The sequence below is a fragment of the Gopherus evgoodei genome, chromosome 9 (genome assembly GCF_007399415.2).
Source record: "Gopherus evgoodei ecotype Sinaloan lineage chromosome 9, rGopEvg1_v1.p, whole genome shotgun sequence".
Classification (NCBI taxonomy): Eukaryota; Metazoa; Chordata; order Testudines; family Testudinidae; genus Gopherus; species Gopherus evgoodei.
In genome coordinates, this window is record NC_044330.1 from 88,523,032 (window position 1) to 88,547,995 (window position 24,964).

The 24,964-nt window shown below is 41.5% G+C and overlaps 1 protein-coding gene across 4 annotated transcripts in view; it reads right to left on the reverse strand.

The window, feature by feature from the left end:
* Positions 1-5,717: 5,717 nt before the first annotated feature.
* The window catches only part of ZDHHC15 (zinc finger DHHC-type containing 15), a 34,453-nt gene continuing 15,206 nt past the window's right edge, over positions 5,718-24,964 (reverse strand). Inside the window, exons 6-14 of one of the 4 annotated variants that reach the window (XR_004002003.1) lie at positions 24,809-24,841; positions 23,494-23,614; positions 19,787-19,919; positions 17,890-18,016; positions 16,511-16,620; positions 16,247-16,312; positions 10,133-10,215; positions 6,259-8,399; positions 5,718-6,223 (exon numbers count right to left, since the gene is read on the reverse strand). Coding sequence is in view for 2 of the 4 variants with exons in the window: in XM_030575617.1 (XP_030431477.1) it covers positions 10,172-10,215; positions 16,247-16,312; positions 16,511-16,620; positions 17,890-18,016; positions 19,787-19,919; positions 23,494-23,614; positions 24,809-24,841 (634 nt within the window). In the remaining 2 variants the exon portion in view is untranslated. Of the gene's footprint in view, positions 8,400-10,132; positions 10,216-16,119; positions 16,313-16,510; positions 16,621-17,889; positions 18,017-19,786; positions 19,920-23,493; positions 23,615-24,808; positions 24,842-24,964 lie in introns of those variants that run through there. The other 3 variants (XM_030575617.1, XM_030575618.1, XR_004002004.1) reach the window with 3 other exon arrangements.

Below are 24,964 nucleotides of genomic sequence, written 5' to 3' on the forward strand. Positions count from 1 at the left end.
GTTTAAATGTGGTTCTAGCTTTTGGTAAATGTTTTCCAGTAAATTATATAAGTCTCTCAGCTTCAAGTTCACAACAAAATAGGGTCTTGTCTTGCTGTAATTTTTTGGAATACCTAGCGCGAACACTTTATTCTGGAAAGAGAAGCAAAAAAATGTTTTTTTTCCCACATCAGTGATAGCAACTGGATTGCCTGCTTGTAAAACTTGTACCTCATCTTAACATGGTACTTAATATCCTTCAAAAATATGCCAACACTTAAATGCTGTAGTGTGGTGTAGTGGTAAACTTCCTGCCTGTAATAGGGTGGAATGCAAGTTCTCAAAAAGACAAGCTGGTGTAGGTATCCCTTCACCAGGGCAAAGGAGGCAGAAATTGAGCTTGTTACTTGAGCTCTTCTCAGACCTCTCTTAGGTGGGATTGGGCTATCACACCCTCTTATCAGACTGCTGTTTCAGGCTTACAAGACCTTTCCTGTGAAATGGTGCTCTGGACTAATGTACGGCCAATAATCAACATCAATGTAACGATAAAACAATTTTAATGCAGTTCTTTACTGCAGTACAGTATAAACCATGCGATTCTCTAGTAAAAAAACAAATCGTAGAAAACAATGCATAATATACAGTATTCAAACCATAAAAACTCCTTGAAAGTGCTACTGAAACTTACTTACACATCAAATATAGAGAATGTTTGTTGGCCAATAAAAATGGTGGTTTGTACAGAAAGTTTTTGTAAAAATCCATTTGACACTAAAAACCAATGCCAGCATGGCTAATAAAAACTCTTGAAACTGGGCAAACACATTCCCAATGCTGTCAGACTTTTCATACCTTTATGGAAAACATTTGGCCCCGCTCTTAACATAAGAAAGTGTGAGAGTGTCTTAGCTGAACACTCCACTAATCATTGAATCTCCAAGATGCATTTCAAAAAAGCAAAGAAAACACTTATTAGTATGAACATAAGGCAGAACTAATTTAAATCAAATGGAAGTCCTGTTTAAAGTTGCTGACATGATATGGCTCACTATGCTAGTTTACCTTAGGGCGAAGGAAAAGTTCTCTGCCCTGGTTGTTAATATTGAAGGGGGCAAGTGACAGTAATTTTTACCCCAAACTTATGGATATTGTTGTTCTCCCCAAACAAATCTTTACCAAACTAGTTATGAGTAATTCTGAGCAAATGTTTAGTTTAATTCACACCTTCCCCAGCAAACAAAACCCATGCAGCAAAGAGTGAAGCTGACCAGTCAAAATTGATTTTGGAGTAAAATATTAAACAGAATAACTAATGAAAAGTGAACTCTAACATATAGGGTGTTTACATCTCACGGGTAAGAAAGAATTTTTAAAACGCTCCCATTTTAAACTTAGTGAACGGGGATCTCATTTGACTAAATGATGGCTCAAGTCAGTCCCTAAATGAGGACACACTAAAAACCTTATAAAAGAACTGGCAGAAGTTAAAATAGAAGCTCCCTGCTTAAATGAAGCAATTTATATTTTTATGGTATTTGGCGCTTGTCTACACACAAGTTATTCTGGAATAGCCATTGCACTTGAAATTCACACTCTACCTTATTCTAGAATAAAACTTTCATGTGTAGACAAGCGCTTCGTCTCTTTCACCCATGTAGGAAGGCCCTGTCTGCACCAGAACCAGGATGGTTTGTTGCACAGTTGAGATACCAGATGCCTGTGTCATAACTTTGCACCATTTATAGATGCACCGCAAAACAGCTTTAGGGCTCACTGAGCACCAGTGCCCACGGAAGAAAGAAAAAACACAGAGATACACACCTGCATGGAAGGAAAGCACATAATCTGTAATAGATACTACAGTGCAAAGGCTCCGCAGCTTTGTGAGTGGGGGAAAGACACCTCTGTCTGTTCAGGTTTGGTACAGGATTTGGTCACAATAAATGCAAAGTTAGTTACAAGTAGCAAAGAAGTTCTGTTTAGAAAAATCACCTTTGCATTACATGGGCTGTTTGATATTAGCACCCAGTGCAAAAAGAATGCCTCCTCCTAAACACAACTGGAATAAAAGAGCAAGAATGACCTTTTTATCCATTTTGTGTATTTTAACATAATCATGCATTTTTCTAATACCAGCTTTACTGCAGATGCTGCTGCAAACCTCAAATCCTGATATAGAATGAATACTTTAAACAGCATCTTTGCAGGCATTAAAGATTTTTGGTCTTACTTGAAACATAAATGTAAAACTTAATACCATTTTTAAAAATTTCAATGTGTACATTTCCAAATTGCAGCCAGAAAACAGTAAAATAGGATTTTAAAAAAAATTTAAGCACTCAAAAGAAAATATAGAAAATTGGATCTTGCTGCACTGAACAAAAAAACAAATCAGAATGACAAGGAAGATGCAAAGATATCCATCGACAAATTGACATCAAACCAAGAAATTACATTGCACAACATTTTTTGAGAGTGAGCCCATTCCATCCACTCACTGCTTTAGTAACTAAAGGAAAAAATGCATCTGGCTGAAAAATAATCAATTGTAAATAATTTGCATGTGATCAGAAAAAAAAATCTTCTCACTTTGTATTCTTCTTTAACAAAATGAAATAATGCCTGTAAAAACTAAAATGAACAAGCTGATATCATCTTGGTGGTCTGTTAATTATCAAAAAAGTGAAACAACATGAAATAAAAAGAGGAAATGATCAGGAAAAGTACATATCTAATGCCCCATGTCTGGATTGGTTGCCACCCTCCAAGCTGCTGACAGAACATTAGTTTTAATGAAAAAGCAACTCTGCCATGCAAATACTTTAATTGATGGTTTGCGGAAAAAAACACCTCAGTTTGAAATGCTCTGCAGCAGAACACCTGCTGACAACTGAAAAATACCAATAAGAACAAGACATTTTTCAAGTAGATCAGTTTCAAAACATTGTACCACAGACACAAAAAGAGCATGTGTAATTTTGAGTTGACTCAGGCCTAACAGGCAAGGGTCCAGCAATGTTTTGTTAATCCGCTTACAATTATTAATGCTCAGGTCTCCTCACACTTCTGTGAAACAGTCAGTCATACGAATGGCAAGTCTGCGGTGCTGGCTTAACAACTGTACTGAAGGCAGTTGTTCCCTGAATGCATCTTTAAAATCTCAACTCCCCCATTGTTAGATACAAAGGAAGTATTTCCTGACATGTTACATTCATGTGTTACAGACTTTATGCAGCTAGTCCTATAACTGGTACAAAATTGTGCTTTCAGCCTGTGCCAGAGTTCACACCTCCTACACTTACATTACACTGTAGATTCCACTGAACCACAGCTCTGGCCATTTCTGGGAAGTAAACATTCATCACACTATCATGCTAATAGAAAGCTTCCTAATCCTTACTGATTACGGTACACCTACATGCAACAAGTACACTCTATTAAAAATGTACAGTACTGCTTCCTGTTTAAAGGAATACAAAAACTTATTCTACTCCAAAAACATCTTACACTGATTCAGCAAGAGTCCAAATTTACAAAACAAACTGCAGTGCAGAGATGCTTATAAACACTAATTCCTTGGAGAGCAATTCACTGGCCAAGGAGAGGCCTTGTCACAAGACACCCTATGCAGACATCAATGTGATGCCTTCCCTGCTTGTCAGAGCAGGGTGTCTGGAATGTAAAGGGGATAATTGTCAGTGGGATATTTTGGACTGTTATTCATAGGAGACAGGCAGTTTGATGGAATGATTCATATTACAGTAAAATCCACCCACAGCATTCTTTGTGCATGTGGTGACGTTCACTGGGGAAAGTGTTTATAGTACTCACGGTCATTTGGGGCAGGGGGGAAGAGGAAGAGGAGGATAGGACAAATAAATATTTCTTATCTGATGTGAACACCACAATCAGTGTAAAATGGATCTGTGACGGGGGCACAGGGGAAAGTGCTTTGCATGCGGAGGGTTCAATACCCAGGTTTTTAGACTTTGATCTAAATTAATGTTTAGTGTTTTCAAAGAGACATTAGGTCTCTGGTTTGAATTCAGTCCAGGTTGGTTGTGACTAAAAATTACTCTCTGATGGCTGTTTTGTGAATTACATAAATTGATTTTAGTGATTTCAATCCAGTTCCCACATCCAAAGCACAAAAAGCCACCACGGATAGCACTAACTGGCAACTTGCCTCTCTGTCCATTCAAGCCTTCATTTCTCAAAGCAGATTGCCAGCTATATTAGCCCTAGAGGTGTTCCCTTCAGGGAAAGCTTGTATTGCTGTGCCTAGTTTGTGGCTAAACAGTACACTGCAGGGCTATCAATCTGGTGCCTTTCAGGAGAATTGCATTCACACAATTTAAAAATAAAGAGTGGGACCTGCTAGAAGCATTGTGCTCCAAAAGTTTAACAGAGCTTTAACTCCCGTTTTCTGGGATTCAGTTTACTGCTGTGAAGCCCATTCTTTTCCTTGGCAAGAACAGAGACAACTGGATCCTGATGATTCACAGGACTTAAACATCTTTCTGTGATGCAGCATAAAAATATTACCAGCAAATAGCACCAGTGGACGAGAAAATGCACCCTTAAATTTAAAAGGGTTGTCATAACATTAAAAATCACACTTCTGGCTGAATATTTTACCTTTAGTCAGCTATAACAATGATTAGAGAAAAATTCTGTTTTTTCAGTGCATTTACTTAGTGCTTTTCATAGCATTGTGTGCATAGTGCATTTCCCCTGATGTTTGTGCACAGCTTTCCTACAGCAACAGGGAAGGAAGAGAGAAAAAACTTTTAAAAAATCGGAAACTGACTGTAAAACCACAACAAAACACAGGTACTGTCAAAACTATTTAACTCAATTTTTATGGTGACTAGATTTCAAGCTGACAGAATCCTTTTTAGTGGTGAAAAATACTGACTGAAAGTGTTATACTTCTTAGTATGTCATCATCTGTGACCTTAGGAGTAGAGCTGTAGTCACGCACGATACACTATCAAAGCCGGGAAACGGAAGTAGAAATATTTTATGAGGTGCTAGGCTTCCCCAAAGGACCTGGTTATTCATCTACATGCAGCCTTGAAAAAGTCAGATGCAGAATATCTCTAGGGAAAGAAATAAAGGCACACTGTATCTCTTCATTTTGGGGCATAATTATGTTCAATACAGTTTTCTGTACTCAGATTCTTTCTTGGACTGCAGCATCCACAGGTTAGATCTGCAATCACAGTATGATCATTTCTTCTAAAAGCAAACAGGTTTAATTCGAAAACTGGCTTATTTTGTCACTCAGACATTCCTGCTCTGTACTACATTTGTCATGCTTCACTTTGATTGAGCTTCAGCATTTATTTTATTCTCCCAAGCACATTTAGTTTTGAGCCTTGTAAAAACTGATGACTGTGAATGTTAGGTACTGATGTTTTTTTAAAGTGCATTTTGAACCGCTAAGAAACTGATAGTTTCTTTTTGGACAGGAGATAGTTGCCAACTTACCTTAAAAGGAGACCTGCAGCCTTACTTGGCTATAGAATAGCTTTTTAAATTAAGTATCAGAGGGGTAGCCGTGTTAGTCTGGGTCTGTAAAAAGCAACAAGGAGTCCTGTGGCACCTTATAGGCTAACAGACATATTGGAGCATAAGCTTTCGTGGGTGAATACATGCGTCAGATGCAGGAAGTGGGTATTCACCACGAAAGCTTATGCTCCAATATGTCTGTTAGTCTAGGTGCTACAGGACTCTTTGTTGCTTTTTAAATTAGAATATGTAAAATTAAGCATGGAAATTTCAAAACAGTATTTCAAAATACCTGAAATTACTTCAGATTGTCCCGTTATGAATTGGACAGCTGTATAAACACTGACGGCCTGCCATTTTAGTGATACTTGCAACAGGAAATGCAGCTTGATGTGGTCTACCCAAAGAAGGAGGCCTATAGCTCCTTGTAGATACTCTCCTGCTATCACTGTACAGCTAGATTTGGCAAGAAACGAAAGAATTAGATGGCTATAAACAGAAAAACAAAACAAGAGATAAAAGAACCTACTTAAAAAACTCCAGGAGTTCCATGTGTCTCTGGCTACAGCGCTGTTCTTCCTGCCCTGAAGGATATAATCAAGCTAACAGACAATATGCCAGCTTCCTGTTTCAATCCTCATCTTCGCATTTTTACACACAGGCCGTTTTAAAGAGTTAGTAGTGATTTAGGGGAAGATTTTTAAAGGCACAAACAGCAGTTAGGTACCTAACTCCCATTGATTTTCAATGGGAGTTAGACACTTAACTGCATTTCTCCCTTTGAAAATCTCACTTTAAAACACATTTTCCATGAGATTAGGCAATTGCTTTGATTTCACGGCTATCTTTCCTTAATATTTCACAGATAATAATGTAATGAAAGGAGCAAGCCTTTACAGAAGTTGTAAATGGATTATTGTTGGATGTATTAAAAGCAATATTGGGCTTAAACTAAAGAAAGGCAAATTTAGATTTGATAAAAAAAAATGTCTAGAGCCACCTGATAACAGAACAGCCACCAAAACAGGTGTCTGAGGTCCCATCTGTACAATGTACAGATTAATTAGCTAAACACACTCAAACAAAGAGAGATGAGTAGAGAACCTACGCTAAGATATGGACGTGCTCTGCAGTCCCACCTACCCCAGCTTCTAGGAGTTAAATTGTGTGTTTGTAAAATACGTTGCTGCTGAAAGCAAGAGTTCGATTACCAGTTCCAGGATTTAAATACAGAGATGAACGACATCTCTCCCAAAAGCAGTGATTTATATCTGTGACAGAAGGTGGGAGGAGGAAGTGTTATGTACACCAGGTTCTATCCCCTACAATTTCCAGCTGCTGCTACTACTGGTATATTCTCCTCTCATAGCGGCAAGAGAGAAATCTCAGGGGGGAAAAAAGTCCATTTTGTAGACAAGGCCTTTGTCACTGAACATTTATCAAGCAGTTTCTCATCACATCCACACTTGCTGTTTCAGGAACTGTCAACAGGAAAGTAAAGACTGATACTAAATAAAAAACTGTATCTAAAATGGTATATAGTGAGCGTAATGACTGATCTTATGACCCATGCTTAAGGACTAATATTAGTATTGTTCCATACATTACTATTATGAAGCAATCATCTAATTTCCAGCATGGATGATGATGAGCTGCCAAGCCTGAATCTACAGGTGGAAAGAGAAAATTAAGACCTAGACCTAAGAACTGTATAACATCTACAAACCAAACTCCAAATTCCAAACATAGTACAAAATTCTTGATTGCAAAACTAGTTTAAAAAAATCTGGAACAATGATGTGCAGTCAAAGGAATGCAAAGTAACTGGAAAATATGACCACAGCTTGGTGCTGAAAAATCTTTACGGCACCAGTCAATATATTTAATCGGGCAGAAGTCTGAGCTAACATAAAACATCAGCTGCGGTGTGCAGCATTATGGGGCTAAACCTATCTTTGTTGAGGTTGGGCTCCAATCACAGCCGCTGGAGCCATACATTCAATGCAAGTTTCCAATTTACCTGCTTCTAAATCAATGCTTATGGAACTGAAAACAATGATTTAAAACCTTTGTAAAACACGGATCCTGGTGGGAGAGGGAAGACGAATGTGCTCTGTGATATTGTTAGATTCTCATTCTTTAGGCATAGGAATTAAATGAAGTCATTATATTGTCTAAAATTTCCTTTGACATTGGAGTACCTGCTACAGGATTGTGCTTCACGGCCAGTAAACCTCAAAATCCTACTGAGGATGATGCATTTCTAGACAACAGCATCAGTGGTCTTGGCATATTAACTTTGCTTCTGCCAGCATGAGCAGGTATTTTATGCACATATAGAGTTGCAAATGTATATGCATGTTATCTAAATACACACCGCACACACACACACAAAGGGCTCTTCCAATTTAGGCCCTGATTTGGCAAACCTGACTCATGTTGAGTAGTACTTACTCAAGAAATTCTGTTGATTTATGTGTAAATTTTGCTCACTGTGAGTAAAGACTGAAGAATCAGGCCCAAGATAAACAGCCTGCCTGGGAACATAAAGGCTTGATGTATTTTTAGATTTAGAGTGCCTGATGTTTGCAGCAATGGAAAGGACTGTGGAAATGCATTTACACCAACACTTTTCACCTATTACAGATAATATATAATTGTATCTATTAAAAGGGAATGATCCAGGCCAGTCTTCCCTGGCCCAGTCTCTATGAAAATGCTCCACCCAGACATTAACTTGTAAAGCCCTGAAAGATCTGACCAGCAGGTATTCTGGACAATCAGTCTAGGATTCCAATCAGATAATACTTCATGATGTTTTCTTATCCTGAAGATCCATTTGCTTCCTGACCTTCAATTCTGAAGTCTGTGCAAAGAGAAGATGCTGGCTCCTGAGAAGGAAGCTGAAATTTAAAGAAACAAGAAAAATAAACTAAGCATTGTTCTCTCAGAGCAATTCACACCTGCCTGCTTCAGCCTTTATAGTGGGTTCAACATTCTTTATTTTAAATCATACACACTTCGAGGAAACACTTTGCCTTTTCACTAGAATATTTGATGGGTGTAGGGCAGCAAGTGGCTTTCAATGTTATCAAGATTTGCAACATTTCCTTCCTGCGCTGGAAGCACTGTCCTCCTCAGAAGAAAGTGGATGCATATTCAAAAGCTATAAGTAGTAGTTTATCAAATAGTCTTAGGGCTTGTCTTCACGTACCGCACTACAGCGGCGCAGCTGTAGCGCTTTAGTGAAGATGTTACTACACCGTCACCATAGTGAATTCACCGCCCCAAGAGGCGGTAGCTATGTTGACGGGAGAAGCTCTCCCCCTGACATAGTGCTGTCTACACTGGGGGTTAGGTTGGTATAACTACGTTCTTCAGCGGCATGGATTCTTCACACCCCTTGAGCGACGTAGTTCTACCAATGGAATTCTCTAGTGTAGATCTGGCCTTAAATCGTCTCTTTGAAGCACAGAACTAGGTTGTGGATAGGGTGACCAGACAGCAAATGTGAAAAATTGTGATGGGGGTTGGGGGGTAATAGGAGCCTATATAAGAAAAAGATCCAAAAATCTGGACTGTCCCTATAAAATTGGGACATCTGGTCACCCTAGTTGTAGATTATGCTGCGTTAACAGAGAGTTTACAATTAACATGTTGAGCAAATTAAGGGTTAAATGTCCTGTCAACCCACTTCCCTACCTACAGAATAGAAAGGGAAGTAGATCTCTGGCTCCTAGGTGAATGCTGCTTCATTGCATGGTTCTTTTGCAGAGAATTGAGGAGGGGACAGCTCATAACTGAGTGGAGCTGTGAGAGAGCATCCTCCCAGTGTCGTGAAGGCCAGAACGTATGGGATCAGTGACATTCTGACATGAAGGACCTGACTCCTCACCCAGCTCATGCCATCTGCTGCTATACGCAGGCCCCTCCATGATGAAAAAAAGCCAGATGGGAGAGTCACTAATGACTTGCACATTGTAAGCTACTGTATTTTAGTCCTGACTGCACGGAAGAGGAATTTACCATGTAGCATGACTATTCCCAACTCCTCCCCTATTTCACAAACCCTTCCCGCCACTTTTGGAAGTACATGAAACAGATCTTCATTCCTGTGGTCATGCGGGGGGGCGGGGGGGGGGGGGGAGATGTGATTAAATCTTAGGGAATATACTGCCCAGCCACATTCCACCATCAAATACCTCCCAGCTCTTTGATCCTTTCCTGCAAGTTAAATGCCTTTCAGTGCTCTTCTGGGGTGTGTAAACTGAGGGGGCTTCTTTGGGCTCTCTTAGCTCACACAAATAGGTCAGAGATATGTAAAATTTATTTTCTAGATCTCTGAACAAGAAGAGAGAATGCTGAAGGCAACACTCTATGCACCACAGTCCTGGGAGGTTAAGAAAATAAAATTAAATTAAAACCCTCCTAAACCGCAACCTCCATTATCTTATCTCAGACTTTTCTGTTCAACGCTCTGTACAAACACACCATAATTAATCCTCAGAGTGTCCCTATGAGGCATTATTATCCTATTTTACAGAAGGAGATACAAACAGGTTAAATGACAAGGCCTCAGAAGAAGTCCCATGTCAGAGCCAGACTGTCTCGAGTCACCTGAAAATAAAGTGCTGACCTGAGTGAGTGAGTTTTGTACCACCAGATTTGTAAACCGCTATGTCTCCATTTCTATGGCAAGAGATGAACCTTCATGGTAATCTATAAAATTGAAAACAAAATGGTTAGAGATAGATAGAATAGTGTTCCTGTCATCCTTATGCTCCAAATACACCATTAAATGTTACAGATAATTTTTTAAGCACCATTTTAAACAAAAATCAGACATTCATCCCCATCAGTGGTAACCCTGCTGATTTCTAAACTGAGAGTTTATTTACTGGCATTATCAGATTCACAATCCATGCCACAGGCTTTAACAGCCACGTTGACAAGTAAAGATCTTCCAATTTTAATGGCATATTTCAGGTCTGATTAGTCAGAAAATTATACTGTCTTGCTGCTATTGGTCTGGATGCAATCCAAATACTCAGTTATTACAGCTCTTTAGGTGCTGGTACTTCGATAGGAAGGAAAGAGATGGCTAGAAAATGAGAGACTGCAAAGCAATATTGGTTGTGTCTCAAATACATCCATCCCCTTCTATCACATGTATCTGCATGCACTGGACTTTAATCCCTACAATGAAAAAAATAAGTGATTTGCTTTGTTTCAAGGATTTATGCAAATTAACATGATTTCTCAGGACAGGGAGTTTTCTTGTTATTTAATTCCTCCTAGTCAGGGCACTGCAGTCAGTGCTCAACTGCAGTCAAGGCAGTTCTCATGCACACAGTATTTCCTAATGATTAACATTTAAATTGAAATCAGGTGTCTTCAGACATTTGAAGCTTTAAGTGATAATCTGTGTTTATCAGCTTCCAACTATTACATTGAACATAGTGGAGTCTGCCATAGGCTGGAACTGAATATGTGATCAATTCAGGAGAAGCTCTACTCTCATGATTATGCTCCCAAATTTACTGTACTACATATCCAAGTACTACATATGATTAATTATATCTAGAATTTTGACTTGCCCTGAAACATACATTTAAATCCAAATGTGTGATTAGTTTTTTTTAACATCATATAGTACACAGGTATTTAAAAAGTTGTTGTCCACAGCCTTATCTTGTTATTATAAGGGCAAACAGAATCCAAGCACACACAGCACCAACAAATTCAGGATTTGGATATTAAGTAAATTCAAGATGAATTTTTAGAAAAAACGAAAAGACTATTTTATAATCTGCCAGCATGTCATTTGGGGGAAACTTCCTGACTAGATAGATTAGAATATGTTTTTGACAGCATTAATGAAATTAGAAAAAATGCCATAACTTAAGGATTAAAGTGCATTTGTAAGTGAGTGTTCTTGGTTTCTGGTCGATCAAGAAGCTCAGAATGTTTTTCATTCTAACTGAAATGCTACAATCTTTAGCAAATCTATGTACAAAAAAGTCACAGCAAAAGTCTAGTCCCATTTCAAACAGAGGGGGACACAATCTTACAGTGAAGATACATGCAACTGAGAATATTTGTTTCCATACACCTTCTAGTCCAGGTCATGGCGTTCCCCCCCCTCCTGAATTTCAGTAACACGTATCTTGTAGTCACAAGTCTCCCAGTTTCCCCTAACACTGATTTTAAAACATCATACACAGGTGGTTTGCCTTTGCAATTTTTGCTTTTGACTTTAAGATTATGCTGGGCATTTGCTTTGTTTGTGTTCAGAAATATCAATCACAGCACAGGCAATGGATTGTAGTGTTGTGGTTAAAAAGGGGAACATTATACAGCAACACTTGATCAAGCATTTTTCTTTCTTTTTTTTTAAATTATCTCTGTGGCATATCAATTCCTCTTCCGCATATGTCTAGAGGAAGGACTCTGATGATGAGAACAGTTCTTATTACTTCTGTCATGAAGTGCAAGTGCACAAGCAATCATAGGTGTGCGCTGCAGAAGCTCCAAGAGGAGAGACACACCACTTCAACATCAGGGGTGGACTCATTCTGCTTTTGGTGTGACTGGCAGTGCCATTTTCTAAGAGAGCATGATCAAAGTTGCTGGAAGTTCATGTTCTATCAGTTCTAGCTTTGGCACCAGTCAATTAGAATCTTAAGCAATGAGGAGTAAAGCAAGAACAAAAACTCACTATCTCATCTTTTCCTCATAAACGTGTTTTAGTATCACGAGAAGCTATAAACACACAGAACGTTGCTATCTACACTAATAGGAAGTGGTGCCACAATTCAAGGTCTGGAGAAAACATGCCTCTCAAGGGATGGAATTACTCCAGGGCTGAGTGCTGCTTATCCAACAAGGGCCTTTCATATCAGTCATTACAAGGTAAATCCTGACCCTTCTCAGTGGTCATGGAGGGCCAGAGACACCATGGACCTAATGCAGTTCAGCTACAGGGAGACTGGATTTGGGCATCCCTGCATGCCGTGGAGCTTTTATACGAAGGCTCCCTGCAGCACAGTGTACTGGAACTTGGGGAGTGGACAAGCCCATCCTGGGCAGTAGGCAGGTATAACCGCAACTACAGTACTTCACTGGCCATTCCCTATGCTGCAGTAGTGGCCACAGAAAGACCTAGAGGGAAGAGGACGTCCCCCCGGGGGACCTCCATTGTGCTAAACCCAGTTAGTCAGGCTTGCAGCTGGGACAGAGGATTTGCTCTTCTGGGAGAAGGGTAAATGGTATGTATTATGTGCACTTCGTAGTTCTATCAATTGAATTCCAATATTAAGGCACCTGTCCATAAAACAATACTGACTGGGGACGCAGAATGTCCTAACCAGAAAAGGTCTCTGAGTCACAAACCCAAAACAAACTTTTATTTGGATAAAACAAACAAACAAACGAACAGAAAGAGCTCCTCACCCACTCCCCAAAAGAGTGAGGGGAAAACTACCCTTCCCGTTCTGACGACTGAAGTTCTAATCCCTAGCATGTCTAGCTACACAATATACCCAACTTAGCTTTTTTCATTTTGATCTTTAACTCTGTAATACACTTAGTTTGGCTTTTGTGTTCTAGGAAGGAATTTGAGTCCTATTAGTAGGGCCCTACCAATTCACGACCGTGAAAAACACGCCACAGACTGTGAAATTAGACTTCCCCTATGAACTCTAGCTACTGGAGGGGAGGGGAAGGAGCGGGGCTGGGGGTGTTCGAGCCAGGGGCTTCTATCCATCATCAGGCTCCAACTGTTAGTCTGCCAGACTGGAGAGGGACAGGACAACTTCTTCCCCGGCATGGCTGCTCTTGAGGGCGGAGATCAGACCCACCTCCCATTCCCTCCGCTGGCTGCAGGAAGCTCCGTGGCTGCATTGCACCCTCATTGGTTTCAGCGAGGCTCTGAAGGGCAGCGCAGCCATGGAGCTTCCTGCAGCTCGGGGAGGTGCCCAGAGGTGGGTTTGATCTCCCCTCCCCCACCAAACAGCAGTTGTTCAGGGGAAGAGGAAGTCCCAACCCACCCCAGTCTGGCCAGGACTGGATGCTAGGAGCCCCCGATGGGGGCACTCTCAGTAGTATGGGGGAGATCAGACCACCTCTACCTCTGGGAACCTCCTCTAGCTGCAGGAAGCACGGTTACAACACCCTGAAATTTCAGATGTCAAACATCTGAAAACATGAAACTGACCAATTTAAAAACCCTCTGGCTGTGAAATTAACCAAAATGGCCTTACCTATTGGTGCTGAACAAAACTTCATCAAGTTTCAGAGCAAGATGATTACACACCATTTTCTTCACTGGGAAAGATCCTAGTACAGGTCACTGATCATTATATGATCACTATAATCATTAGACTTCAGTGTAAAGGCTTGAAACTCAGATTTTGAGAGCTGGCTTGGCAAAAGCTAGTTTCATTCTTATGCATGCTTATGCTCATAATTAGAGAGCTAAGCAGACTTTTTATTCAGAGACCATAACACTCTGTAAAAAGTAGGGGACTTGGGAACCACTCCTGAAAGGACAGATTGATTTTTTTAATTGTCACAAATAGCACACAGATAAATACCAATGTTATTTTTAAAAGTCCATCAGCAATGCATCACTGTGTCAGACGGATTAGCTGAACTATAATATACACGTCTTAGCAGAAGCAGATGTTTTTTCAGCACAGATGTATAAAGGCCACTTGAAATCACTTATCTGAACCAATGCTGAAATGAGCCTCTTCAGCCCTGTTCATAAAATCTAGGGAGTGCTAGTGTCTGAAGTGTGCCTTGGACAAGGCTTCATTTATTTACTTTGCAATAACATGCCCCCTCCGCAATCAAGCTTTAACACAAGCTAACATTAAACCAGGGGACAGTAAGGCTGCAAGTGATGTATAGTCAGAAATAAAAACTACTACTACTAGAGGTCTTATATTGCAATTTTCATCAGTAGATCTCAAAGTGCTTGACAGTCTTTAACATATTTATCCTCCCAATATCCCTGTGAGGTAAGGCCGTTTGATTATCCCCATTTTACAAATGAGGAACAGAGAGGATAAGTGACTTGCCCAAGGTCACACGGGAAGTCTGTGGCAGAGCAGAAAGCTGAACCTGGATCCTAGGCTAGTGCCCCAATAACTGGACCAGCCTTCCTCTAGCTCCATTCTGTGAGTACACAAGACAGCACACACTTATAAAAACCTATATTAGCTTTAGTTTTTAAACAAAGCTATTGCTTCCACACAGGTCACCAAGCGCGCACTGTTGAAAATGACTGAAGGGGGCTTCCTGAAAGTGAACTTTAGCATGAAGGGTCTTGTTTTAAGCCTGGAAATAGTTAACATGATACCAAAGCTGAGCTCCTAATGAAAGCCTAGTCTCTATAGCACTAGATGTGCATTAGTGAGCTCTTCACCTGTACTTGCTTAATTCACAAGTTATGGTTACACAAGAGTTTATAGGGAAAAACCATGATCCAATTCTTTAAATAGAAATCTGCTGAGCTTTCACACCAGGATGGAATCTTGATGCCTTTATTGTTATCCTTTCTACATATACAGATGTGGTTATCCTTGCTCCATACAGAAAGCACCTCCCTCATGACACCAAGTGACACTATTTTGGAACCCTAAAACTTGGAGAGCATGAAGCTTTACAGGACACATGGATGTGTTGATGCTTGTCATCATGTCTGAAGGCTGGAGTTCGGGGGTTAATAAGTACATGAGAAAAAAAATTGTGATTCAATAGGCAGAAGCACTGAATTATTTTGAAGCTGATTGTAGAGGTATCTTAACCAGAGCAAAAGCAAGCAGAAAGTGGACATATTAGCAGGGGCTATTTCACAGGAGCACCATAGCATAAAAAGGGTGTACATGTTTTTAGAGGTCCATCAAGTCTTATATCTATTAATCCAAATATTAAATTTTCAATTCAATTTCAATTCATTGTGCTGCAGGCACAAGTATTTCTTTAACACCAATTACAGCAACATGGACAGGTTTGTTGAGGTACCATGTATGTTACAGTCTCAATCTGAGGCAAAGTATAATTGGGCACCCTTACTGACTGATTTCACAGTGCCAAAATGCAGTTACTGTACATATGAATGTGCACACACACACACTGACATGTACGCTGGGTAAACGTTTCATTGAGCATGCACAGTTTCATGTCCCAAATATCTGTGGGTGCAAACAGTGAGTGAGGTAATAGCTTTTATTGGACCAACTTCTGTTAGTGTGAAGCCTGGTCTAACACTGGGAGGGTGAGGGGGGGTTGATCTAAGATATGCAACTTCAGCTACGAGAACAGCATAGTTGAAGTCAAGGTATCTTAGACTGAATTAAAATTACTTACTTCATGTTCTCGCGGTGCATCATGGCTCCCCCGTCGACTTTGCTTCCGTCTCTCGCCGAGCTGGAGATCAGCAGTCGATGGGAGAGCGATTGGGAATTGATTTATCATGTCTACACTACACGCGATAAAAATCGATCCCCGACAGATTGATCGCTACTTGCTGATCCAGCAGGTAGTGTAGACATACCCCGAGACAAGCTTTTGAGCCACACAGAGTTCTGAGTCAATAAAAAATATTACCTCACCCACCTTGTCCGTCTAATATCCTGGGGCCAATAGGACTACAGCTAAATTGCATATATGGTGCAGAGAGTATTTCCACATCTACGTATTTAATTTGTGGGAGCAATCAAATAGCTTGATGAGGAAAAGTCACCATTTCTGCCTGCAACTTGTTGGTGCAAAACTGCAAGTCCAATTATTTGTAGGGGCAGAGCTCCTCCTGCAAAATGAGAGACTCATTTCAAACTTGGGCCTTATGTTTGTTCTATATTCATTAACCAAGTCAGAGCTGTCAGAGACTTAGCCAACATGCTTTTTCATAAAAACAGCTCTCATAGTGGGTTCTCAGTGACTATTTTTGAATCCACTCACCAGTTACTTTAGTTCAAACACAGTTAATTTCCTTGTGTTACCTTACCATGGTTCTCTTCATCTAATCCATCATCTCCCCACTGTTCTTCGTTTGCTAGCAGTGGATTCTGAACTTCACATAACGTTCTCATAGGGAAGGAATGTCCATCACCCTTGCTGGGGAGACAAAGGCACAAAAAAGCTACTTCCAACTTGCTTCATTTGAAGGTTGAAATACAACTTTATTCCTTGTTTTAGGTTTGACTCAAGCCCAAAGCAAGTCTTTGAATTTCCAGAGATTACTTTTAAAGGATTAAGTTCTGGAAAATACTGGGTTCAGTTTTGGAACCTTGTTTTGACAGAAGCTTATAGATCATGTTTTAAAGTGACTTTGAACTTAAATTCTTGCAAAAGATCAGTGGGATAAAGATTATAGTCTGAATTCATTACTGGTGTAACTCAAATGGAATTCAGCCCAATCATTTAAATATAATCAAGATAGATAGCTAATTGTAATCGTTCTAGAGCAGAGGTGGGCAAACTACGGCCTGGAGGCCACATCTGGACATTTTAATCCAGCTCTTGAGCTCCAACGGGGGAGTAGGGTCTGGGGTTGGGGGCTTGCCCCACTCCATGCATGCTGGGGCTTTGCGCGGCTCCCGGAAGCAGTGGCATGTCCCCCTTCCACTTCCTATGCGTAGGGGCAGCCAGAGGACTTTGCACACTGCCCCAGCAGCTCCCATTGGCCAGCAACCACAGCCAATGGGAGTTGTGGGGGCTGTGCCTGCGGACAGGGCAGCGTGCAAAGCCACCTAGCCATGCCTCTGCATAGGAGCCGGAGGGAGGACATGCCGCTGCTTCCAGGAGCCGCGTGAGGTAAGCACTGCTGGGAGCCTGCACCCCTGACACCCTTCTGCGTCCCAGCTCCACCCCAGAACCCACACCCCCAGCCGAAGCCCTCACCTCCCCCCCCGCCAACCCCCGATTTTGTGAGCATTCATGGCTCACCATACAATTTCCAAACCCAGATGTGGCCCTTGGGCCAAAAAGTTTGCCCACCCCGTTCTAGACAGAGACAGACAGACAGACACACACACACACAAGCTGCAGACCACCTGTACACTATGGAGCTGTGCTCTGTGGCAGTTTCATTCATCCATGTTAACAGGAAGCCTGAGGGTACAAGGCAAAGATGTTTGCTGATGGGTCTATGCCTAACCATCTTCCAGTCAGCAGTACAGGTGGAGACGCAGCAATGAGGCTGCAGCAGCTGTTGCTTAGGAGAAGTTGCTAGGGAGTCACTCATCTACATACGAGGATACCAGCTCCTCTTGATCCTTGCAGAACTCTGCCGTACATAGCTGGTTGACACTCAGGCTGGGACCAGGATTTGGCCCTCAGTTTCATGGTATTGGCCTCTTTTCCAGTATTTTGATTACCACTTACCTGGATACAATAGGTAGTAACCACAGCCGCTTTTCCTCTCCAAACACTTGCTGAAGATTCTTTATGAAGCCCAGATTGAATCCATTTTTATCTGGGCCATTTTGAAACACTGGAGCTGAGAACGCCTCTATGGACAGATACCATTATAGGGGGAAAAAAATGAAAGAAGCAAATATTAAATAAAATATTTTATGTTGAAGCACTGTATCCTCATGGGAATTTACAATGAACAAATCCTGAGGTCCCTTCCTCACTCGTAAGCTTCATCAAAATCAAAGGAAGCCCATTTAGACTATTAGGAAAATAACACATTTAATCAAGGCAAAGTAAATTACTGTGTATGTTATACAGTAGCTATCTTTGAGTACACTAAGCCAGTGGTTCTCAACCACGGGTACGTGTACCCCTGGGCGTACTCAGAGGTCTTCCAGGGCTCTATATACACACTATACACTGAAATGTAAGTAAAATATTTGTATTCCAATTGTTTATTTTATAATTCTAAAAAATGAGAAAGTCAGCCATTTGTCAGTAACAGTGCATTGTGACACTTCTGTATTTTTAGGTCTGATTTTGTAAGCAAGTAGTTTCTTTTTTTAAGTGAGGTGACACATGGGGTACACAAGACAAATCAGACTCCTGAAAGGGGTACAGTAGTCTGGAAAGGTTGAGAGCCACGGCACTCGGCAATTAAGTGGACCAAAATGGAAAAGTTACAGGAATGAATGTGGAGATCACAGGCATTTCTTTTTCCATGCCTATACATCTTTACATTTTTATTTCTCTTATCTTAAAATTGATGGTGTGGATTTGGTTTTGCAGATGAAACCACAGAATAATCAGAAAACCAATTAATGATGTTTTCATTTAATCCCCCAAACAAAAATTACAGAATGAAGTTTATTATTTAATGTGTTTAAACATTCTTTCATGAGACTTGCTCTGAATTTCAATGGAAAGACACAAAAATTGGAGAATTTCTAATCCAAAGACTGGAAGCATAAAATGGAAACAAACTTCCTTCTATGAACCATATCTCAAGTATGGAAATTCAGACTGCTTGATGAATTAACACTTATCTATTAAGAATTAGGGTAGGATACACAGACCCTGTGTTGAGAGAGAAAAGCGGGGCAGGGAGAAAATGATAAAATAGAGGGCATTAGAAACAGTATTTTTGAAGTTATCTTCTACACTGTTGTGCAGAGACCTGATGCTTCAGGCTAGCACAAAGGCCTATAGATGAGATCTAGAGTCCTTTGAAAACAAGTTTTAAAGGCAAACCTATACCGGGTCTGTGCAAGAAACAGAGATTAATTTTATATATGAACTTTGCAAAAAAAAGTTTCAATTTTGTTTCAAGCCACTTTGTCATTCAAAAAATAGTCACAAAATGGTCACAAAATGGTAGTATCTGCATTGAAAAACGTGATATTTGTGCTTTGATGTGAAACCTGATCTTTATCCAAATGCATTTTCAAATTTTGAAAGTTGGAAGATTTTTGGCTCAAAACCCATGGAATTTCAGAAGTTTTCCACAAAACTAGTCCAATTCCACACAGCCCTACCCTCACTCACCATCAGAAAAGATGGATGTCTTTTTGCTCAAACCCACTAGCTCTTTTAGGGCCTGCTCCAGCAAACATACATGTAAGTAAATTTACTTACAGGTAGATCCACTGACTTCAGTAAGCAAGCATTTGCAGGATTGGGCCCTTCTATTTTAGTCTCCACGTCTCCAACTGAGCTTTTGTCAGCTGAAGAGGAAAACACCCAGCAGTGAGAATTAAAAATCATTTTATTTAAATGCTTTTTCAAATATTTGCTGATATATGTAGAGGTGAACAGCACATGCTTTTTTAGAACATAGCTTTATGGTGTACACATGGAATCTTACCCAAAGTAGACCTATTTCTACTGACAAGCCAACAGTGGTAGCCAAAAAGAAACATCAGGCTTACAAAGAACATGACTGCCACAAAAAGAAGGAAAAGTACATGGAACTTGGAACGTCCATTGGTCAATTCGTCCTAGAAATAAAAGCAAAAAAGGATAAAGGACATGAAAAACACAGAGAGAGAAATCTTGGTGGCCTCAAGGAATAAGCTGTAGTTACACTGTATCTACTAAGGATACGTAAGATGTGTGGGGGTTTGAAACTTGCAGAAAAAAACCCCATCTCTCCCTATGATGAACAGGCAAGACAAAGAAGAAAATAAGCTGGCTCTTTCCCTCATCACTTCCAAAGCAGATATACAGTGGGGCTTTGCTATTAATTTTTTTTGCATGGAACAGGGCCAGTATGTTCACAGTCCCCCATATGGGTATGAGAAGTGTCTCCTATGCCCACAGTGAATTTGGCAGGCAATAACAAGTGCTTTGAAAGCCTGTTCACATTCTGCTGAGTTTCCTTTAATTCTCACATTTTCCTGGATGCACATTAATACGCTGCCATCTTTTCCAATGGCTACATTCCAATTTAAGAGATCAGAAATTTGAACTCCCTCTTTCTCAGCTATAACAGCAACAAGCAGGTACATCAAATCCTGATGACAGCTGTCTACAGTTAGTAATAGCCCAGAAAATCTTACAGGTGGCTGAAAATGCTTCATTTCACATTAAACTGTTGGAGCATGAGGACCCCTCTGGCACTTAACTCCTGCAGTTTAGAGACAGACTGTACCTACCCCCTGTACCTACCCCCTGCAAGTGAGCAAATGTGCAAAAGCCTTTCTCCATCTTACAAGTCCTACAAAGTGTAATAGAGAGTTACAATACTTTTGCCCTCCTTAGCACGTGGCCTAATTCCCATTAGTGCTCCATAGGGGTGTCTGGATTGGAGGTATGGTTTACAGAACCATCTGTTACAAAATTGAGGCCAAGAGAGATTAAGGGTACATCTACACTGCAACAAAAACACCTACAGCTGGATCCAGAGCCCAGGCTCCAGCCTAAGCCACCATGTCTACACTAAAATTTGATAGCCTCGCAGCCTGAGTCAGCTGACATAAACCAGCTGCGGGTGTTTTACTGCAGTGCAGACATACTCTAAGTGACTTGGCCAGTCACAGAGTGAACTAGCAGGCATTAGAAAGCAACAGTCTTGAGGCTCCATCTCCTGGTCTGTCAGCTGACACTGCCTACACATAAACCAACTGTAATATAAAGTAGTGCTCAGTATTTCAGTCTGACTTTTAAGCCAAAAAAGAGACATTATAAGGAGACAATGAAGATCAAAGCAGTTTCTTTGAATTCCATATCCTAATATGAATGTGTGTAGATCAATGGCAGGACAAAGCTCTTTATATTAATTCTAACTCAGAGAAAAGAAGAGATGGGCAAGTGTCCTGCAGGAACTAAGCTTATGGAGACAAGCGAGCAAGTAACACCATGAAAACTAACACCAAAGTAGGTTTAATTTATTCTTCCTCTCACTCGCTCCCTTAACACACTAGACTTGATCCACAGGAGCAAGGATTCAGAGAAAGTGGGTCTGGGAATTACAGGAAACAAAGTCACACTTAATAGTTTCCTGCAATGCTACTGAAAACGTATATGTGGTGATCATGCAGCCACTTAAAATACATTTCAAATGTTGGTACCATGCCAATTTTTACCCAGGAGACAAACTATCCCCCCAGGCAATACAAGCACATAAGGAGATGAGATGACATATGTAAAGAGGCGCCCTGGCTCCCTGCCACGCCTGAGAGGGACGAGCCAGAGCAGGTGCCTCAGTGGGCGGAGCCAGCACTGCCTGTCCCCGCCCCCCGGAAGTCCAGGGGCGGGACAGGAAGTATAAAAGCCCGGCCCCAGCGCTCAGTTGGGTCAGGCTGCCGGAGAGGACAGACGCTGGTGCCCGGGCTCCCGCCGGGCCTGACCTGCCCCGTGCCCACTACCCAGAGGAGCGCTGGCCTGGCTGGACCTGCCCCGCGCCCACTACCCGGAGGAGCGCTGGCCTGGCCGGACCTGCCCCGCGCCCACTACCCGGAGGAGCGCTGGCCTGGCCGGACCTGCCCCGCGCCCACTACCCGGAGGAGCGCTGGCCTGGCCGGACCTGCCCCGCGCCCACTACCCGGAGGAGCGCTGGCCTGGCCGGACCTGCCCCGCGCCCACTACCCGGAGGAGCGCTGGCCTGGCCGGACCTGCCCCGCGCCCACTACCCAGAGGAGCGCTGGCTGGACTTGCCTCAAATCCGGTACCCGGAGGAACGTCGGCCTGACCTGCCGTGTACCCGATGCCCCGAGGAGTGGCCTGAGCTTCCCCACGACCGGTACCCGGAGAAGCCCATGGTCTGGGACCCCCCAGACGACGCTGGCAAGGACCAGGTACCCAGAGAGGGGGAGGTTGGAAGTGGCCCGGGGGTAGCCGACCCTGGTTTGGCTCCTGAAGAGCCCGAACCCATGTCAGTGTGTTGCGGCCAGGATCCCCACTGACCACAGCAGGTCTTGACCGCTGCTAGGGCCCCGGGCTGGAACGCAGTGGAGTGGGAAGGCCTGCGTTCCCCTTGCCACCCGTAACCGGGTGGCAGACTCCTTCCTGCCTGTTGCCACTGCTCTGCCCTGATCCAGAGGGCCAGAGCTAACTAGACTTGTGTTTGGTGCCTCGCCCTGCCAAGGGCCTGGGCTGATACTGTGTTTGCTCAGTCCCTGCTAGAGGCCTGAGCTTGAACTGTTACTTCCCCGCCCTGTCCAAGGGCTGGGGCTTATTTACTTTGAGAGCCCCGACCCCGGCTAGAGGGCCAAGGCTCTCCCTTGTTTGCAGACCCTGTACCCCCTCAACACCTGCGGAGGGGCTAAGCCTACCCGGACTGCAGCGTGCTAGGAGGCGCCCTGGCTCCCCGCTGCGCCTGAGAGGGACGAGCCCCGACACGACTGGCTTACACACAATTTTTCACTATTTCCCAAATAATAGTTGTACTTGGATTTAGGAAGATTCTTCGTGTTCTATTGCAAGATCACCACAACGATGCACTGATGCTGACTTGCTTCATACTTCTACCTCTCTAGTCATAAAGGTCATTCCAGACATGATTGATACTTATTTGTAGTTCTCTTATACCTGATCTCTCTGTCTGAGTCTTTACATTCCCCTTACACAATACATAGGTCAGTTAAAAAAATGAATACATTAAAACTGCAACTGGCAACAATGATCTCTGTGCTGTGTTGCTCAAATCAGTTCTGGGACAGCATGTGTTATGGTTATCTTAGTTCTCCCTCCATCACCTACTCCTTCTTATAGTTTAAACACACACACTTGTATTTTGTCTAAAATTAGGCTGCAAGTTCTGAGTCCTAAAGACTGGCAGAAAACATGCCCTTTCCATGCACAAACTTGGTAGCATTTGTGGAAGAAATTTAAAAATCAGGTTTAGTATTTTTCAGCCAAAACCTTTCCACAACTGGAGCCTATTTTCCCTTCAGTTTGTGCATATTTGAGTCACAATGTGAGTTAAACTGACATACAGAATTTAAGATAAAGCCCTACTACTGAAATGCAATATATTTTTCTGTGGAGTGACAGTAAGAGTAACACAGCAGAATTTAAAGCCACAATAAGAATAATAAAATACATAAAAGTAACATGATTTCAAAAACTTACTGTCCAATACTTGATGACATACTTGAAGACTGTTGCAGCAATATACATGCAATACAACAAAGAATACATTAAAAACAGTAGAAAGAATTTGTAGTTAGAAAATCCAACGCAGTTATTCACCCTAGAGAATTAAAGCAAAGTTGAAATCAGGATACTTATAGCACACGTGGTCCAAAGACAAGGAATACAAAAGTGATTTTTAAAAATTTTTCTTTAGGTGCTTGATTACATAAAAACACTCTGTTCAATAATAGCTCCCCTTAGTGGTAACAATGAAATAACTGATTTCTTGCTTAATTTTCTATTTTACCTGCAAGCAGAAGTCACACCAAGCAAAACATGATAGATGTATTTGATAACATCAAAAGACCAGACCTCAATCAGTTTGGTCTCATTGCTAGTTTGTCACAGAGATGGGCTTAAGCTGCAAAATTCATATCTGGATCTGGATTTCAAATGCCCCAAACTCTGAAGGTATTGGGTTTTGGGATTTTGATTTGGCTTGTATGGGCCATCTGGGCCTGATTCACTACTGACATCCACCTCGTGGAGTAATTTACACATGTGCAAAGTGACTGCAAAATGGTAGTAAATCAAAATTCTCCATTCACATTGGTGGTAGTGTCTTATGCCTTCTTTATACTTGCGTAAATCTCTCCACTAGGTGTGGATCAGTGGTGAATCAGACTCATATCTGGACCTGGGTTCAAATTTGGAACCTTCTGTACAGACCTATGTCTGTGCTCACTCTGATTCCTGAAGTCTCCCTTCTAGTAAAGGGTAGAGATTAGCAAAGCTGGGAAAACCAAATGACAATAATTCAAAAATATCAACCCAGGTAGTTCTGGGAAAGTAGTATATGAGGGCAAACTCTCCATGTGTGAACTTAAATTTTTCATGCACTATTCTGCAGACATTATCACGTATGCAGAAATGACATCATTTCATATGCATACTGCATGCAAATATTATTGGTGGGTGCAACTACTAACTGCTTGCCCAAATGATTATGTACCCAAAATGAAAGGTAGTGTTGAAGCACCTTTACAAATCTGGATAATAATCTAAGAGTACGTTAGTTTATAACAGCTTTTAAAAATGCAGTTAATAAAACAAGAATATTCCTTATTTGTCCCTCAAAAGAAATCAAATGCTCCAAGCAAGTCTTCCCAGTGTGGCCATTTCATACAGTGCCAAACACAGAAAGAGAGACATCCTCTGTGATAAAAGAGAGAGGCATGCGGACACTATACCAAGAAAAGGATTTAAACAGCCTTTACTTTCAGAAAGATACAGACCAATATCCTGGACATACCATGGGCAATGATGATCCATTTTTAACACACACCTGCAAAAGGAAAGAAAAAGAATACAACAAAGAGGATCCGTATGATTGGAACTTAGACTCATAAACAAAGACTCCACCAACTGCAGATCAGCAACAAAATCTTCAGTTTTGTGTTGTATTTTT